Source organism: Hemitrygon akajei, chromosome 12 (genome assembly GCF_048418815.1).
Source record: "Hemitrygon akajei chromosome 12, sHemAka1.3, whole genome shotgun sequence".
Classification (NCBI taxonomy): Eukaryota; Metazoa; Chordata; class Chondrichthyes; order Myliobatiformes; family Dasyatidae; genus Hemitrygon; species Hemitrygon akajei.
The window spans coordinates 17,637,024-17,656,286 of NC_133135.1; the positions used below are offsets into that span (position 1 = coordinate 17,637,024).

At 43.4% G+C, this 19,263-nt stretch overlaps 1 protein-coding gene across 8 annotated transcripts in view; it reads right to left on the reverse strand.

Moving 5' to 3' along the window:
* Window positions 1-10,889: 10,889 nt before the first annotated feature.
* The window catches only part of LOC140736746 (kynurenine--oxoglutarate transaminase 3-like), a 150,758-nt gene continuing 142,384 nt past the window's right edge, over window positions 10,890-19,263 (reverse strand). For all 8 annotated transcript variants that reach the window (XM_073062631.1, XM_073062637.1, XM_073062633.1 and 5 more), the window contains 2 exons: window positions 15,014-15,100; window positions 10,890-14,888 (listed from right to left, as the gene is read on the reverse strand). In XM_073062631.1, the coding sequence (XP_072918732.1) occupies window positions 14,838-14,888; window positions 15,014-15,100 (138 nt within the window). In that variant the 3' untranslated portion in view covers window positions 10,890-14,837. The remainder of the gene's footprint in view (window positions 14,889-15,013; window positions 15,101-19,263) is intronic.

Here is a 19,263-nt window from a genome sequence, read left to right on the forward strand (position 1 = left end):
TTCAATTCCCTCTGCTGCCCGTAAGCAGTTTGTATGCCCTCCCTGTGACTGCGGGCGTTTCCGCCGGGTGCTCTGCTTTTCTTCCACATGTAGGCTAATTGGTTGTTGTAAATTGTCCTGTGATTAGGCAAGTGTTAAATCGGCAGATTGCTGGGCATCTCCCTATTCTACACTGTGTCTCAATAAGGAAATTAAGGATTCCCATCACCCAGGTCATGCTCTCTTCTTATTAATGAGGAAGTGCTGTTCAGGACCCTGAAGATGCACATTCAATGTTTTAGGAGCAGATTCATCATCAGATTTCTGAACGGACAATGAGCTAACCCATTAACACTACCTCACTCTTGTTGATTTCTTTTTGCACTAATTACTTAATTATATATATATATATATATTACTGTGCAAAATAGTGTGCGTATTTTTATGTATTGCACAGTACTGCTGCCACACAACGAGTTTCAAATTTCCAATACACAAGTGGAATGAAAGAGAATGAAAAACTTGTCACTCCAAATTCAATGCAGCACCAAAAAATGTGCAATAAGATAAAGAACACAATAATAATAAATAACAGAATAAATATATGTAAGATACTTGCATGTCCAAGTAGTGACGCTACGAGTGTCTGTACAGAAAGTGACCCTGACAGGAAATGATAAAGTACTACGAGTGAATCTGCAGATGCTGGAAATAAATTGAAAACACAAAATGCTGGCAGAACTCAGCAGGCCAGACAGCATCCACGGGAGGAGGCAGTGACGACGCTTTGGGCCGAAACCCCGCCTCCTCCCGTGGATGCTGTCTGGCCTGCTGAGTTCTGCCAGCATTTTGTGTTTTTAATGATAAAGTACAGGTGGTTTTTTGTATGGAGGGTTGGGTTAGTGGTTTGAGGTGTTGATCAACCTTACTTCTTGGGGAAAGTAACTGTTTTTGAGCCAGGATTGACATAGGATCGGAAGGTGTAGAGTCTCTATGGGTTGAGTTAAGAAATGGCAAGGGTAAAGGGACCCTAATGTAAGTTGTATACAGGCATGCTGTTTGGGATGTGGATTACAAATTACAGCAGGAGATAGAAATGGCGTGTCAGAAAGGCAATGTCATGATAATCGTTGGGGATTTTAACATGAAAGTGGATTGGGAAAACCAAGTGGATTGGGAAAAGTCAGTCCTGGACCTTGAGAGAGAATTTGTAGAATGGTTTTTTAGAACAGTTTGTTGTTGAGCCCACTAGGGGATCGGCTGTGCTGGATTGGGTGTTGTGCAATAATCCGGAGGTGATAAGAGAGCTTAAGGTTAAGGAACCCTTAGGGAACAGTGATCACAATATGATCGAGTTCACATTGAAATTTGAGAGGGAAAAAATAAAATCCAATGTGCCAGTATTTCAGTGGAATATAGGAAATTACAATGGCATGAGAGGGGAACTGGCCAAGGTTGACTGGAAAGGGACATTCGCAGGAAGGACAGCAGAGCAGCAATGGCTGGAGTTTCTGCGAAAAATGAGGGAAGTGCAAGACAGATATTTTCCAAATAAGAAATTTTCAAAGGGAAGAAGGACACTACTGTGGCTGACAAGTGAAGTGAGAGCCAAAGTAAAAGCAAAAGAGAGGGCATACAAGTAAGCTAGAGCTAGTGGGAAGATAGAGGATTGGGGAGCTTTTAAAAACTTGCAGATGGAAACCAAGAAGGTCATTAGGAAGGAAAAGATGAATTATGAAAGGAAGCTGGCGACTAATATGAACAAAGATACTAAAGGCTTCTTTAAGTATATAAAGGGTAAAAGAGAATAGAGGGTAGATATAGGACCAATACAAAATGATGCTGGAGATATTGTAGTGAGAGATACAGAGATAGCAGAGGAACTGAATGCATATTTTGCATCAGTCTTCACAGTGAAAGATGTCTGCAGTATACCAGACATTCAAGAGTGTCAGGAAAGTGAAGTTTGTACAGTTGTCAGGAAGTTTAATGGTCTGAGGGTGGATAAATCTGTTGGACCTGATGGAATACACCCTCGGGTTCTGAAGGAAGTAGCTGGAGAGATTGCAGAGGCATTAACGATAATCTTTCAAGAATCAATAGATTCTGGCGTTGTACTGGATGATTGGAAAAGTGCAAATGTTACTCCGCTATTTACGAAGGGTGGGTGGCAGCAGAAAGGAAACTATAGACCTGTTAGCCTGACATCAGCGGTTGGGAAGTTGTTGGAATCAATTGTTTCCAGTCAGGGGTCTTCATTTAAACTCAGATGAAGGGCCTCTATCCAAACGGCAACTGTCCATTCCTTTCTCCCCCCCCCCCCCCTTTACCACAGACGTTGCCTGACCCACTGAGTTTCAGAATCAGAATCAGGTGTACAGAGATTACGGAGTACCTGGAGGCACATGACAAGGTAGGCCAAAGCCAGTACGGTTTCCTGAAAGGAAAGTCCTGCCTGACAAACCTACTGCAATTTTTTGAGGAAATTACAAGCAGGGTAGACAAAGGAGATGCAGTAGATGTGGTGTACTTGGATTTTCAGAAGGCCTTTGACAAGGTGCCGCACATGAGACTGCTTATCAAGGTAAGAGCCCATGGAATTGCAGGGAAGTTACTAGCATGGGTGGAGCAATGGCTGATTGGCAGAAAACAGAGAGTGGGAATAAAGGGATCCTATTCTGGCTGGCTGCCAGTTACCAGTGGAGTTCCACAGTGGTCGGTGTTGGGACTGTTGCTTTTTATGATATAGGACAATGATTTGGATTTTGGGATTAATGGATTTGTGGCTAAATTTGCCGATGATACAAAGGTATGTGGAGAAGCGGGTCGTGTTGAGGAAACAGAGAGCCTGCAGAGAGACTTAGATAGTTTAGGGGAATGGACAAAGAAATGGCAAATGAAATACAATGTTGGGAAGTGTATGGTCGTGCACTTGGGTGGAAGAAAAAAATGGGCAGACTATTATTTAGATGGAGAGAGAATTCAAAATGCAGAGATGCAAAGGGACTTGTGAGTCCTTGTGCAGGATACCCTAAAGGTTAACCTCCAGGTTGAGTCGCTGGTGAAGAAGGCAAATGCAATGTTGGCATTCATTTCTAGAGGTATAGAATATAAGAGCAGGGATGCGATGTTGAGGCTCTGTGAGGCACTTGTGAGACCACACTTGGGAGTATTGTATGCAGTTTTGGGCTCCTTATTTTAGAAATGATATACTGACATTGGAGAAGGTTCAGAGAAGATTCACAAGAATGATTCCAGGAATGAACAAGTTACCCTATGAGGAACGTCTGGCAGCTCTTGGGCTGTATTCCCTGGAGTTCAGGAGAATGAGGGGAGATCTCATAGAAACATTCCGAATGTTAAAAGGCCTGAACAGATTAGATAACAAAGTTATTTCCCACCGTAGGGGAGTCTAGGACAAGAGGGCATGACTTCTGGATTGAAGAACGTCCTTTTAGAACTCAGATGCAGAGAAATTACTTTAGCCAGAGGGTGTTAAATACGTGGAATTTGTTGCCATGTGCGGCTGTGGAGGCCAAGTCACTGGGTGCATTTAAGGCAGAGATAGATAGGTTCTTGATTAACCAGGGCATCAAAGGGTATGGGGAGAAGGCAGGGGAGTGGGAATGACCGGAAGAATTGGATCAGCCAATGACTGAATGGCAGGGCAGACTTGATGGGCCAAATGGCCTACTTCTGCTCCTATATCTCATGGACTTATGAGTCTGGTGGTGCTGGTGTGGTCGTCTCCTCCCTGACAAATGGTCCATGTGCAGCGTGGGCGGGATCCTTCATGATGTCACTGGCCCTTTTCCAGAACCTTTCTGATGCTGGTGATAGTAAACCTGATTCTGATTCTGAAACTCAGTGGGTCAGGCAACGTCTGTGGTAAAGGGGGGGGGGGGGGGAATGGACAGTTGCCGTTCGGATAGAGACCCTTCATCTGAGTTTAACTGAAGATCCCTGACTGGAAATGCACTCAGCCTTTTCCCCAGGATTGGGGAATGAAAAACTGAAGGTCACAATTTTAAGATGAGAGGGTAAAGATTTAATAGGAATTGGAAAGACGAGGTATTCACACCTTGAGATACACCTTGAATGAGATACTCGAGGAAGAGCTAGGTACAATTACTGTGTTTAAAGGACATTTCGATGGAGAGTTAAGAATTTGAGGGCAATGACCAACACAGCTGAAACACTCGGGTTTCCTCGGCTGCATAAGTCTAGGGAAGACAATCTCCGGCCCCGCCAAACATGTGAGATTGAGGTGTGAGCTCCCACACCCCCAAACCCTGTCTGTGTGGATGCTGTGTAATTCGCTACTCTGTTACAAATTAATGCCATGAAATAACAGAGAGTACACTGCATACGATTAAAGGAATTATATTAATGAATCTTAACCGAAGGGTTAGTAACAAAACAAAAAGGACCCATTCTAGTTAAACAGTCGAATGTGCACATGTTGGAGCTCATCTTGAACTTCTCTGTCACTCACGTGCTGGGCCCTCGGTCAGTGTGAAACCACATACCACCTTCCGAACGTTGCTCGCAATCCAACCCAAACAAACGGGTCTCCCACCGGATCGTATGCTACGACCGGTTCTCTCCAGTGTCTTCTCCCTTCCATCTCCCCTCAAACAAAACCCCAAGACCAACCTTATTGTCCCCCACCAAATAAACCCCTCCCGCTAGTTCGATGACACACATTCCTCATCATCCCTCATCTTCAACAATAACCCAAACCAGGCTGAAAACAGAACAGACTGCTCTTACAGAACTGCTAAATGAAACACCTACAGCATAGCAGTAAAGGTGTGAGTCAGGGCATTACACTCTCCACCCACCACAAATAGTTATGTCGACTTTGAAATAATTTTTCATCCCATCATTTGTAACACAGTTTTTAAAGGAATTTCATGATGTCAGAAATTCCAATCCATTTGGAAATGGCAGTGACATATCTCACTAGGGGGACAGTCGCAACACTCTGTTCCCTCAGTACTACATAGGCCAGCCTATCTGGGGGTCTCCTGACTCTTTGGGACCTCCGTATCCCATCATCTACATCTTCAGTTTCAGACACTCCTTCTGGTCTACATGGCAAGGCCTCCCCCGTCTATTACCGGCAACTCACGTCCCTCTGCCACTTGGCTGAGCTCAGCTTCATTCCCAGTTACTTTAGAGCCCAGCCCTCCCCCCACTTTCAGGGTCCAGCTGCAAACCTGCCTGTCCACAGATAGTCCCCCCCCCCCGATTTCATGTGCCTCAGTGTGAGAAGGGTTGGGAATCTCTTCCTCAATTAGTGGGGAGTTAGCAAAAAGGCAACATTTTACTCTCCTCCCATCCGGTAGGCACTACAGGAGCCTCCGCTCCCGCACCAGCAGGCACAGGAAGAGCTTCTTCCCTGAGGCTGTGACCCTGCTGAACCTCACATCACAGCGCTAAGCAGTATTGCACCCATATTGTACTGTCTCAGAACTTTCATATTTGTGTGCTGTAGCACTTACTTTTTATTTGCAGTTATTTTGTAAATAACACTATTCTTTGCATTTCTGGTTAGATGCTAACTGCATTTCATTGGCTTTGTATCTGTACTCGGCACCATGACAATAAAGTTGAATCTAATCTAATTTCCTCATCCACCGAATCCGTATCCCATTCAAGCCTGGGGCCGGTCTAATCTTTCCTGCTGCTGGTCCTTCAATCACTCCATGTCGCCGCAGAGTCCTCTTACTAGGTCAGGCTCTGGGTCAACATGCACCTCTTGTCCCAGAGGTAGTAGATGGTTCTGATGGAGAATCTTGACAGGCCCATTCCCATCCTCTGGTTTCACCCGGAAAACTGGTACATTTGGCATCTGACTCTCCACTACATAGTGTGGCACGTGGCCAAGTGGTTAAGACATTGGACTAGCAATCTGAAGGTCGTGAGTTTGAGCCCCAGCAAACTGTGTGCTTGAGCAAGGCACTTAACCACACACCGCCTCCAGTCCGCCCAGCTGAAAATGGGTACCGGCAAAAATGCTGGAGGTTAACCTCGTGATAGACAGGCGTCCTATCTGGGGGGAATCTTGTACTCTCAGTCGCTTCACGCCACGGAAACTGGCATAAGCACCTGATGAGCCTATAAGGCTTGGGACAACTTTTTTTCTCTACTACATAGGGCATAGTCACCCAATGGTCAGCCAGCTTATGCTTCCCAGGTAGCTTATGCTTCCAAATTCTTTATGAGGACTCGGTTTCCAGGCACGAGGCAGGATAACCTAATTTTTTGAGCATACCTCCTCTTATTTCCAAGACTTCAGCTAATTCATAACCCTTTTTTCAGGTCCCTTCTCATATCAGACACATACATCAGATAGGTCTTCTCTTTATCAGCCTCACTCATGGGTATCCGGTAATATCCAAACCTTAAGTCCAGCACACTGAACTAGATCGCACCATTCAGGCAGGCCAGCGTGTTCTCGATTCTCGGGACTGTACGCCTGTTCAGAGTCCGATAGTCCGCACACATCCATACCTTCCCATTCTTCTTCCTGGCCACTACTATTGGAGAAGTGTATAGGCTTCTGGACTCAGTGAAGATCTCAGCTCACTTCAACTTCCACAGATGCTGCCGAACGTCCTCCACCTCAGCGGGTGCCAGTCGCTGTGACCTTTCTCTGAATGTGGTGTCCTCTGTCACCCAGGTGGTATAGCGAGTACTCTTGGAACAACCCATGTCAAACTCGTCAGTAGAAAAGACATCTTCCAGCTTCAACACCTTCTCTAACAACCTCCTCTTCCGACCTCCAGGTACTGGGGAGCCCCCAAAGTTGAATCTTCCATTTGTGTCCTACACTTCAACATAGAGTGCCTACTTGAATGATGTAATTGGTAAGTATTGTATGAGTGTCACCAGTTTTGTTATTTAAATTAATTAATTTATTTAGTGGTACAGTGTGGAGTAGGCCCTTTGACCCGTGCCACCCCAGCAACCCCCAACAAACTCAATTAACCCAAACCTAATCATGGGCCAATTTACAATACCAATCATCCTTCCCTGTATGCCTTTGGACTGTGGGAGGAAACCGGAGGACCCAGGGAAAACTCATGCATTACATGAGGACGACGTACAGAGACTCCTTACAGAACGGCAGCGGAATTGAACTCCGAATCCCGGAACATCCCGAGCTGTAGTTCCGATCACACTAACTGCTACACTACTGTGGTGCCACTGATACGTGACAAATGTACAAAGTAGGCCTTAACCGTGCTGGACTTGCTTCACTGATGTGTCCCTTATTGTCCTTGAAAAAGGTGGCAGTCCACCATCTTGAATTGTTGCTGAGCCTTCCCTTTCAATGTTGTTGTGAGGAGAATTTCAGGGATTACATTTAACAACTATGAAGTAAGATTCTACTTCATGGATCATTTTTCCATGTTTCCTTATCCTCTTCAGGTCCTTTTTTAAAAACCGGTTTCCATAGATGTGCCACCCACCCTCCATGAACTCTCTCCACCTCTCTCTTCCTTCCTTACATTCTTGTCTGTCCCAATATCCTGCTTTGTTGCTCAGTATCAAATTCAATTTGTAAGTATCTCTATGAAGGCCTTTGTTCCTTTTTACAGTTACAGGGCATTGTAAACATTCAGGCTGTTCTTCATGGCACAATGTAAACAACTGAAATTTAACCTCAATGGATGAGCTTGACAGGTTGTTGGTGTAGCCTTAAATGTTTTCCCGCAGAAGAGGGCAGAGAGCTTGACCTTCGGTCTGAGCTTGTTTTAAACAGTTTGTATCTTCCACGTTCATAGCTTGAACAAATAGTGACTTGTTAAGCCTCTACACTGTGCGCATTGTGATATTTCTTCAGTAGCAAATCCAGAGAGGCAACAAAGTCAGTGTCAAAGTTCAGGCAGAGATCAAAAGTTCCAGAGAAATCCAAAAAGCAGAACTGGAAAACGGGCGGAGTCGATATTCAGACAGACAGAGTTCAAATACGAATGCTGGAAAGGCTCAAGAAAACTCATTGGCACAATCTGGCAACAAACAGGTGAAAACACAGGACTGAAATACACTGAGCAATAAACAGAGAGGCAGATGATAGGTGGAGCACAATGAGACGTGGGTGGCAGCAAAACAAGTAATAATGAGAAACAGGTGAGAGACGGAGTACTCAGTAATACAGGAGCCGGAGTAGAGCAAGCGCAGGGACAGGAGCACATGGGGGCTTGAAAACAAACAAGAGCACATGGCAATACGAAACCCCAGACTGATGGCCAGGGGGAAAAACACACAAAAAGACAAAGTTAAACTGGAGGTACTGACAAAGACTGGAAAATTGCAAATGTCACTCCACACTTTAAGAAAGGAAATTACAGACCAGTTAGTCTGAATATGTTGGAGTCAATTGCAATGGCTGAGGTTATGGAGTACTTGATGACACAGGACAAGATAGGATGAAGTCAGCATGGTTTCCTTAAGGGAAAACCTTGCCTGATGAACTTGTTGGAACTCTGAGGATATTACAAATAGGATAGATGATTCAGGGGATACAGAGGATGTTGTATATTTGGACTTTCAGAAGGCTCTGACAAGGTGCCACACATGAAGCTGCTTACCTAGGTGAGAGCCCATGGTATTACAGGAAAGTTACTAGCATGGTTAGAGCATTGGCTGATTGGTAGGAAGCAGCGAATGGGAATAAAAGGATTCTTTTCTGGTTGGCTGTCAGTGACTAGTGATAGTCTGTAGGGACTGGGGTTGCAACCACTTCTTTTTAGGCTGTATATCAATGATTTAGATGATGCAATAGTTGGCTTTGTTCCCAAGTTTGCAGATGATATGAAGACTGGTGGAGGGGCAGGTGGTGTTGAGGAAACAGGAAGGCTGCAGAAGGATTTAGAATTAGAAGAATGAGCAAGTAAGTGGCAAATGAAATACAATGTTGGAAAGTGCCTGGTCATGCACTTTGGTAATAGAAATAAAAGTGTAGACTATTTTCTAAATGGGGAGAAAATTCAAAAATCTGAGATGTACAGGGCCTCGGGAGTCCTTGTGCAGAACACCCTAAAGGCTGAGACAGTTGTCAGGAAGGCAAACACTAAGTCAGCATTAATTTCAAGAGGTCTAGAATACAAGAGCAGGAATGTGATGCTGAGGCTTTATAAGGCACTGATGAGGCCTCACTCTGAGTATTGTGAACAGTTTAGGGCTCCTTATCTGAGAAAAGATGTGTTGGCATTGGAGAAAGTTCACAAGGATAATTCCAGAAATGAAAGGGTTATTGTTTGAGGCACGTTTGATGACTCTGGGTCTGTACTCGCTGGAATTTTGAAGGATGGGGGGGGATCTCATTGAAACCTTTTGAATGTTGGAAGGCCTAGACAGCAGAAGTGGAAAGGATGTTTCCCATGGGGGGAAGAGCCTAGGAAAAGAGGGCACAGCCTCAGGGTAGAAGGGTATCCATTTAAAACAGAGATGCAGAGAGATTTTCTCAGCCAGAGAGTGGTGAATTTGTGACTACAGGCAGCTGTGGAGACGAGGTCATTGGGTGTATTTAAGGTGGAATTTGATAGGTTCGTGATTTGCCAAGGCATCAAAGGTTATGGAGAAAAGACCAGGGGAGTGGGGGTAGGTGGGGAAAAAGGGATCAGCCATGACTGAATGGTGGAGCAGGCTGGATGGGCCAAATGGCCTAATTCTGGTCCTACGTCTTGTGGTCTTATATGTTAATTGGTCACATGGAGGTAATTCAGTGGGCTCATTGGGCCAGATGACCTGTTATTGTGTATTTCTAAATAAAAATAACTTCCAGGTCTTTATTCTGTAAGCACCAATACAGCAAAAGCTTTTAAAATGTGTTATAACATCACAGAGTAATCTCATTGTACAGCACAAGGGATAGATTAGCTACGGACTTGATGCAGGTAAGTAGGACCAGTGCAGAAGAATGTAATGGGTGCACATGTTGGGTCAAAGCGTTCTTTCAGAAATCAAGAAACAGGCTCTAAACTTGTTGCTTCACCAGCATTTTACTGAGCATTAATAGAACAAAGAAAATTGAGGAATGGACAGTAACAGGAACAGAGGCTAACAGCAGAAGGGAGTTTGAGGAGATTTGATCTGTCACCAAAGACACTTGCAAATTCCTACAGATGTACAGTGGAGAATATTCTAACTGGCTGCATCATTATCTGATATGAGGTGGGGGTGCGTAACTACTGCACAGGATCAAAATAAGCTGCAGAGAGTTGTAAAAACTCAGTTAGCTACATCATGGGCACAGCTTCCTAGTATCCAGGATATCTTCAAAGAGCGATGCCTCAAAAAGGTGGCATCCGTCATTAATGACCCCCATCACCCAGATCATGTCTTGTTTCCATCAATCAGGTGGGAGGTACAGAAGCCTGAAGGCACACACTCAACGATTCAGGAACAGCTTCTTCCCCTCTGCCATCTGATTACTGAACGGACACTACCTCACATTTCTATATTTTGCTCTACTTATTTAATTTACCTATTTAATATATACACACTTACTGCAATTTGCAGTTTCTTTTCCTATTATTATGTATTGCATTGTATTGCTGCTGCAAAGACGACAAATTTCACAACAAATGCCGGTGATATGAAAGTTGATTCTGATTCTGAAGTAAAAAAAAAGAAAAGATAGCATCACTACGTGGTCAGCTCATTTTATGGAGGCCCTCTGTTGGTTGAGGTCGATCATGGATATTATGTTCCAGGGGACTCTGCGACGCACAAGCCAGGGCAGTACAATATGGACAGCAAGCTGTTGCCCGTGCAGCGGAGAAGTTTCCCGAGCTTTCCAGAATATAAAGAGCTGTAACCATCAGGGGGCACACTGAACAACTTCATATACATACTGTGGCCACTGGGAAGTATACTAAACAGTTAACACTAAGTACAGATTCAAAGTACATTTATTATCAAAATTTGTATGCAGTACACAACCCTGAGAACCGTCTTCCTGCAGACACCACGGAACAAAGCCAAGTTCAAAGAAAACATCAAGCACCTAACTCAAAAAAGAAATTGAGCAAACAGCAAAAACTGAGTGAGTAACAGATTATTAAACCTTACACCGCAGAGTCCTTGAAACAGTGTAGCAATGCTTAATTTAGCACTGCTGTTTGCTGTGACAGTCCGTCAAAATCGCACAAAATAGCAATAGAAAAGTTAAAAAGCAAAAACGCATATAAACTGCCGAGCCTCTGAAAACAAGTCCAAACCACAAACTGTACCGACCAAAACTTTCCTGAGACCCAAGACTCCTACACATTCCTCCGGCAGCAGCGAGTGAGAGGGATCAACGCAGGCAGATGGCGCTGCTGTCTGTAAATAGTTATAAAAAATACTAGAAAATAATTGTTAATCTGCAAATAAAATCCAATTTAACCGTCTAATCCAAGAACACAGAATTAGTGCAGTGAGGGACATGGCTCAGTTCTGGTACTTTATTAAACTAGGAGAGGTTGATGAGAGATAGCAGAAGGCAGTGAAACCAGAGCCCTGATATTATTAAGATACTATCTAAATTTGAAAAGAGGGCTTCGAGTGTTTAGTTGGCTCATGGATGGGCAGCTGAGGCCTATTGTTCTCAATCCCTATGGGAAATGTGGGAACTCCAGAACACTTTGTATGTCCCTGTGGACCCTGCGTGCAGAAGGTACTTCCAGCTGCTTGAGCTCGAGCTCAGGATTTCCAAGCTCGAGGGCAACTGAGGTCATAGCAGAGCATCAGGGAGGCCGACAGCTTTTGGAGGCACACGTTCTAAAGGTCCAGGAGGCTCATTTATTATCAAAGTATACATCTCTGAACTCCTTCTTCTCCAGGACGTGGGCATGCCATTGGTGGGCTTTGGAACAAGAGGAGGAAGTTGGAAATGCAGAAGTCCCACCCTCAGAAAAGTCCTCAGAACTGGAAAACACTGCAGTGGTAACAAAGTGAAGGAATTATTCCAATGCCATAGCACCAATGGGCCAGTGAAAGCTCTGGAAGTTTATCGGGACAGGAGTTCCGATAACTAGTCAGACAGACTAGAATTATATGACCTCCATTGTGAATGTTCATATGCATAGAGCGGGGTAAAAGACTTCTAGGAGAGGGCAAATAACATTCTACAGACTGGAGAGGGTGACCCAGAAGCTGTAATACATATCGATGACAAAGACATGAGGATCCACAAGCACAATTTCAGCAGCTAGGAAGATACGAAGGACCTCAAAGGTAGTAACCTCCAGATTTCTTGCTGTGCCATGGAGTGAGCATAGAAATACAGAGATAAGGATCATCGATGTCTACCTTGAAGGGCAGTATAGGAGGGCAGGGGGCTTCAAAGTGGATATTCAGGCATCCGGATCAATTCTAGGGCAGGAGGCATGAATTCAACAGGGAAAGGTTGTATTTGAATGGGATTGGGACCATTGTCCTTGTAGGGAAGATTACTAATGTGGTTAAGGAGGATTTATGTGAGTTCAACGAAGAATATGTGTACGTAAACGCATAAAACGTGAACACGGCTGGTAGCAACAATAGATAGTTATGTGGGAAAACGGTGTGATAGGGTGAGGACAGAATGCTTCATATTTATAGATGCAAAGTGTTCAGTACGGATAGGGAAAGGAGAAAGAAAAGCTGAAATGATATTGGAAGACACTGTCCTGTTGGAAGGAAAGGATGTCCAGGACCCATTTTGTTCTGAGAAGGTAAACAGGTACGATCATGCTTCTTGGGGTATTATATTGCCTCTCAAACAGTGGAAAAAAAACTAGAACAAATCTGAAGGGAAATTTTGGAGATGTGCAGGGAGGTGATATTGTGGGCTAATTCACCCATATATTTAATTGGGATGGTCTCAAAATAAAGGAAAGATAGGGGAGAAGAACTTGCTTGATTATATATCCAGGGAGGTTCACAAGGATGACCCAGGAATGAAGCGGTTAACATATGAGGAGTGTTTGATGGATCTTGGTATGTACTCACTGGAGTTTAGAAGACTGGAGGGGCGGCAGAGATCTCAATGAAACCTTTTGAATTCTCAAAGGCCTGAATAGAGTGGAGATAGAGAGGATGGTTCCCAGAGTGTGGGAGCAGAGGGAACAGCCTCAGAATAGAAGAACGTCCCTTTAGAACACAGTTGAGGGATTTCTTCAAGAAGAGGGTGGTGAATCTGTGGATTTCGTTGCCACAGATGGCCGTGGAGGCCGAATCATTGGGTATTTTTAAAGTGGTGGTTGATGGGTTCTTGATTAGTGGGAGCATCAATAGCTAAGGGGAGAAGCTAGGATAATGGGGTTGAGAGGGATAATAAATCAGCCATAATGAAATGGCAGAGCAGACTCAATGAACTGAATAGCCTAATTCTGCTCCTATGTCTTATCGTATAAGGGGTGATATTTTTTATTGACTGCTTAGTTGCACTAATTTGAACGCTTATTACTCTTATTTCACTATATTGCTAATTTAGTTCAGTTAGTTTTTTATTGCTATAAGATCATTTGTTTTTGCTTGTTTCAGAATAAAGGATCAAAGTACTTTTTTTTTACTTAGAACTCAGTTATTTGGAAATGTATCATACAGTGCACAATCTCTCAGTGGTTTTAGTTTGTTCTCAAGTAACTGCTGCAGTTGGGGATCTACATCATCATGGCTTAAAAGCTGCAATGGAGGAGAGGGAAAATGTAGGGCAAAGGGGACTTGAACTCTTCAGCGTGACCTCCCCATTCCCCCGAGTCCCTGCACAATGAACAGGCCTGATCAACTCCTTTGGCATGAGCCACTACAAGCAAGTAACATAGAAAATCTACAGCACATTACAAGACATTCAGCCCACAATGTTGTGTCGACCATGTAACCTACTCTAGAAGTTGCCTAGAATTTCCTTACTGCATAGCCCTCTGTTTTTCTAAGCTCCTTGTACCTATCTAAAAGTCTCTTAAAATACCCTATTGTATCCACCTCGATCACTTTTGCTGGCAGTGCCTTCCACGCACCCACCACTCTCTGTGTGAAAAACTTACCTCTGGCATGCCCCTTGTACCTACTTCCAAGCACCTTAAAACTATACCTCCTCTGTTAGCCATTTCAGCCCTGGGAAAAAGCCTCTGGTTATCCACACGATCAATGCCTCTCATCATCTTATACACCTCTATCAGGTCACCACTCATTCTCCGTCGTTCCAAGGAGAAAAGGCCAAGTTCACTCAACCTATTCTCATAAGGCATGCTCTCCAATCCAGGCAACATCCTTGTAAATCTCCTCTGCACTCTCTCTACAGCATCTACAACCTTCCTGTAATGAGGTGACCAGAACTGAACACAGTACTCCAAGTGGGGTTTACGGCCAGTGACTGCAGGTGAATATAGTCCCGCATTTGTTTGGATAACGACAAAAAGTTTATTGGATACCAGTAGGTGCAACATCTCACTAAATATCAAGACACAGGTATTGATCCACTTCACCTTCAGTTCAATTGCTTCCTTCTTTTTCAAGTCTGTGCAGTAAAAGCAAATGCCTTTGGGAAGATTTTTCCTGTTTCCTCCCTGTGCCATGCAACCCAGCCTGCACAGACTGTGGCTGAACTCATGATGCTTGCCGTGTAGGTACAGTACACATTTTATTCTTTACATGCGCCACAGCAGTGAGAAAATACACCAACTGAAAAGATGAAGTTTCATTTTAAAACAGTGATTAACAGACTTCCAGTTCTTTCCATTACTTAACCAAATCATCTGGGCTTTCACAAAACAAAGAAGTAAAGGTTATATGTTTATTTGAGAAGAAATTTGAGACCACTACGGTTTGATGTATTCTTTCATGACAATGACCAGAATTCAGTGAAGGCATGGCTTTCATTTCCAGTTCTTCAGAATGGCCTCTGCTGAATCCAAAGTACTATCTTGCTGTTTGAAAAAAATAAAAATAAACACTTTACACAATGTACTAACTAGGTTTGCACAAATATACATTTGTACTTTGCTCTTCCTGAATTACCAGATGCAGAGCGCGGTTAAATCAATAGACTGACCTTGACAAAGCAGAAGCGAATGTATTTCTCGTAAAGACTCTTGGTTTGGTCACTGACAAATGAGGTCACAGGGATAGCTGCCAGTTTCTGAAAGAAAAAGAAAAGTTCTCAACCGAACATGAAAATGAACGTAAGTCAAGATTTACTTTCAGGTACAATGCCATTTTGGAGAATCATCATTATGTGCCCTGTCGTATTGATGTGAGCAATCATGGTCTTATCTTGGCCTTATCAAAGTACTAAAGCCATTTGCCGTTCCCTCCTTCTGGGCAGTGTCTTTACAAGATGGGTGACCCCAGCCATCATCAATACTCTTCAGAGAGTGTTTGCCTGGTGTCAGTGATCGCATAACCAGGACTTGTGATATGCGACTCATACGACCTTCCACCACTTCATCTGATCCTGATTTTGGGGAGGGGGCTAAGCAGGTGCTACACCTTGCCCAAAGGTGATCTGCAGGCTAGTGCAGGGAAGGAGTGGCTTACACCTCTTTTGGTAGAGACGTATCTCCAACCTGCCACCCATACACATTTCAGTTTTAAAACATCTTCTCTGTACTGCTGACCTTCCTTGCTTCTTTCCTGCTTTTTAGTCATAATAGCACAGAACCAGGCCCTTTGGCTCATCTAGTCTTGGCTGAAATGTTATTCTGCCTAGCCCCATTGATCCACACCCTGGACCTAGCCCTCATACCCCTCCCATTGATGAACTTAAGCAAATAGCTCTTAAATGTTGAAACTGAACCTGCACCCACCATTTCTACCGACAACTCATTCCACACTCACATCACCTCTGAGTGAAGAAGTTCCCCCTCAAGCTCCTTTAAATACTTCACCTCTTACCCTTAACCTATAACTTCTAGTTCTAGTCCCACACAAGCTCAGTGGAAAAAGCTTGCTTGCATCAACTCTAACTATATACCCAATATAACTTTGTATACTTGTACCACTGTCAAATCTCTCATTCTCTTACACTCCGGGGAATAAAGTCCTAACCTATTCAACCTTTCCCTACAACTCAGATCCTCAAGTCCCAGCAGCATCCTTGTAAAAGTTCTCTGTACTCTTTCAGTCTTATTGATCTCTTTCCTGTAGGTAAGTTTTTCCAATTACAAAATTGGAGTATGGTATCACGTGTGATATGACATCACAAATCAACTCCTAAAACAATTAGAAAACTAGAACGACAAAATAAAAAACCCCAGAAAACTCAGTAGGTTTGGCAGCATATGTGGAAAGAGAAACAATGTTGCTGTATCAGATCACTTTGACTTTGACCTTCTGACTTTGAATCCTGGTTTCACCCAAACACATACAATTATTTTGGCCCTTTCACCCTTCAGCATCATCTCTGCAACCTAAAACCAACTCTCTTCCTCCTGGTCCTATGCACCAGTCATACGTACAAATATGCACCAGTCTGGATCGGTGGTGGAGGGAGTCAGAAGCTTTAAGTTCCTGCATGTTAACATAGTCGATGACCTGCTCTAGGCCCAGTACATACACAGGTTCTAACACAAGGAAAGTGCCCCAGCAGCTTTACTTTTTAAGGAGGTTAAGGAGGTTTACTTGTCACAGAAAACTTCAACCAACATCTACAGATGTCTGGTTGAAAATATCCTGACTGATTGCTTCATGATCTGGGACAGCCAATCAAAGGCACAGGAATGCAAGAAGTTTCAGGGAGTAATGAACTCAGACCAATATGTCACGGGCACACCCCTCCCCCCATTGGTGCTGTCTACATCAACAAGACAACATCCATCATCAAAGACGCCACCATCTAGACCACTCGGTCTTTTTGCAGCTACCATTGGGCAAAAACACAGAAGCATGAAGTCCCATACCACCAGATTCAAGAACATCCACTTCCCTTCAAACATTCTGGTTCTAGAACTAACTGGCAAAACCCTTAATCACTGCAATATAACAACACTAGGACCACCTTTATCTCTTTGCAGTAAATTAGACTGTTTTTTAAAAATCATTCTAACTGTGCTATTTTTCTAAAGATTGTGTATAATTCATGTTGATATTTTTCTTGTAAATGCTGTTTATATTTATTTCTTGAGGTACTGTGCCCTTTGAGCTATGCTGCCCAACAATCCCCTGATTTAATCCTAGCCAATGACCAATTAATCTACCAATCCTGATGCTATGTTCCTGTTGTCTGCTATTAGACCTCCTCTGTACTGCAACACTTCACTGAGCACCTTGTTCTACCTGGGCACATGGATAAAAGAAAAATTAAGGCCTATGTGGGAGGGAAGGGTTAGATTGATCTTGGAGTAGGTTACAGCTGTACAGTTCTATACACCTTAATGCACAGCTGTGATGCACCTGTATGAATGGTACACAAGTTTTTCGCTGCACCAGAGTAAATGTGACAACATCAAACCAATTTATCAATGTATCTGTGCTTACATGTGCTTTTGCATGTGACAATAAATTTGACTTTGAAATGGTAACTCTGTTTTTCTTTCTGTATACATCTGACCCACTGAACACTACCAGCATTTCCATTTTTATTAATGATTCACATTGATGAGTTTTTGTCAATGATGAGAGATTTTAAAGTGGGATGAGGAAGATAGAACAAAAGAGAAGGTTTGTTATAGGGTAAAAACAAATTAAGTGACAGTAATAAAAAAGGGTGGTAATTTATAAATGATTTATAATAAGTATTTTTGAAGTAGGAATTAATATCAACCAGTTTCTGGTCCAATCCATTGGTAGGCCAATGAAGGAAAACCACTTTACCTATAAAACAGTTCTTCAAACACGAACAAGCACTGTCCACAACATCAATCAAAGCCTTCCGTGGCGCTCCACCCTCACCATTCTCAACATCCTTTGTTCCGCCAGATTTACAAACTTGCTCTCCGCTCCACATTTACAAATACAGTACTGAGCAAAAGTCTCAGGTACCCTAGCAATATTTATGTATCTAAGATTTTTGCACAGTACTGTACTTTGTGAATGCCTTCAAACTATGATTGGAGGAAAGTATTGGTTGGGGGATACCATGGTAGGTTCTTTTGAACACAGAGAGTGGTGGGTGCATGGAACATGCTACCAAGGCTGGTGATAGAGGCAGATACATTAGAAACATTTAAGAGACTCTTAAATTGGAGGGCTATGTGGGAGGGAAGCATTAGACTGATTAGCACAACGTGTGGCTAAGATGTACGCACTGGCTAAGAAGGTGTATGGTGTGTTAGTTTTCATTACTCAGGAGACTGAGTTCAGGAGCTGTGAGGTAATGTTGCAGCTCTCTAAAACCCTGGTCAAGCCACACTTGGAATATTGTGCTCAGTTCCGGTTGTAGAAAGGATGTAGAAGCTTTAGGGAGGTGCTGAGGAGATTTACTAGGACGCTGCCTGGATTAGCAAGCATGTCTTAAGAGGATAAGTTGAGCGAGCCAGGGCTTTTCTCTTTGGAGTGAAGGAAGATGAAAGGTGAATTGATACAGGTGTATAAAATGATAAGAGGCATAGAAAGAGTGAATAGACAGTGATGTTTGCTAGGGTGGAAATGGCTAATATCAGGGGGCGTCATTTTAAGAAGAGTATAGAGGGAATATCAGAGACAAGTTCTTTACACGGAGAGTGGTGGATGCATGGAACGTTCTGCTAGGGATGGTGGTTGAGGCAGACATATTATGGGCATTTAAGAAACATGGATAGTAGAAAATTGGAGGGCTATGTAGGAGGGAAGGGTTAGATTGATGTTAGAGTAGGTTTAATGGTCAGCACAACACTGTGGGTTGAAAGGCCTGTATAGGCTGTTCTACTTTCTATGAAAGCTGCTTGACTCATTCACTAATGGCTTCGCTACCCATATCAAACCGCACTCCACAGAGGCCTGACTTACTAGACATAGCGGCTGGAGAATCATTGCGACCTGCTCATCGTTGTCAGTCGTACAGTACTCAGTTCTGCAACTCACTAACTGCATGACTACAGACCCACGTTTTTGTTTACCCAGCAGAAGGGAGTAGTGCGGACTGTCATCTCTTCTGTTTGGGATCACAGGAAACTGTGAGGGGGACGGCCCTGAAACTAAATTTGAAGATATTTCAGTGTGTTTGGTGCATTCAGGGATGAGAGAGCAAAGAGATAGCAGAAAATGAACAAAGGAGAAATCCAGCTGTGAGCCTGGGAAGATATTTGGCCTTAGAGAATCATGTCCCTTCAGGGAGTCAAATATTTTAGATTAGTTACTCTGTATATCCATTCCTCCCTATTCTAT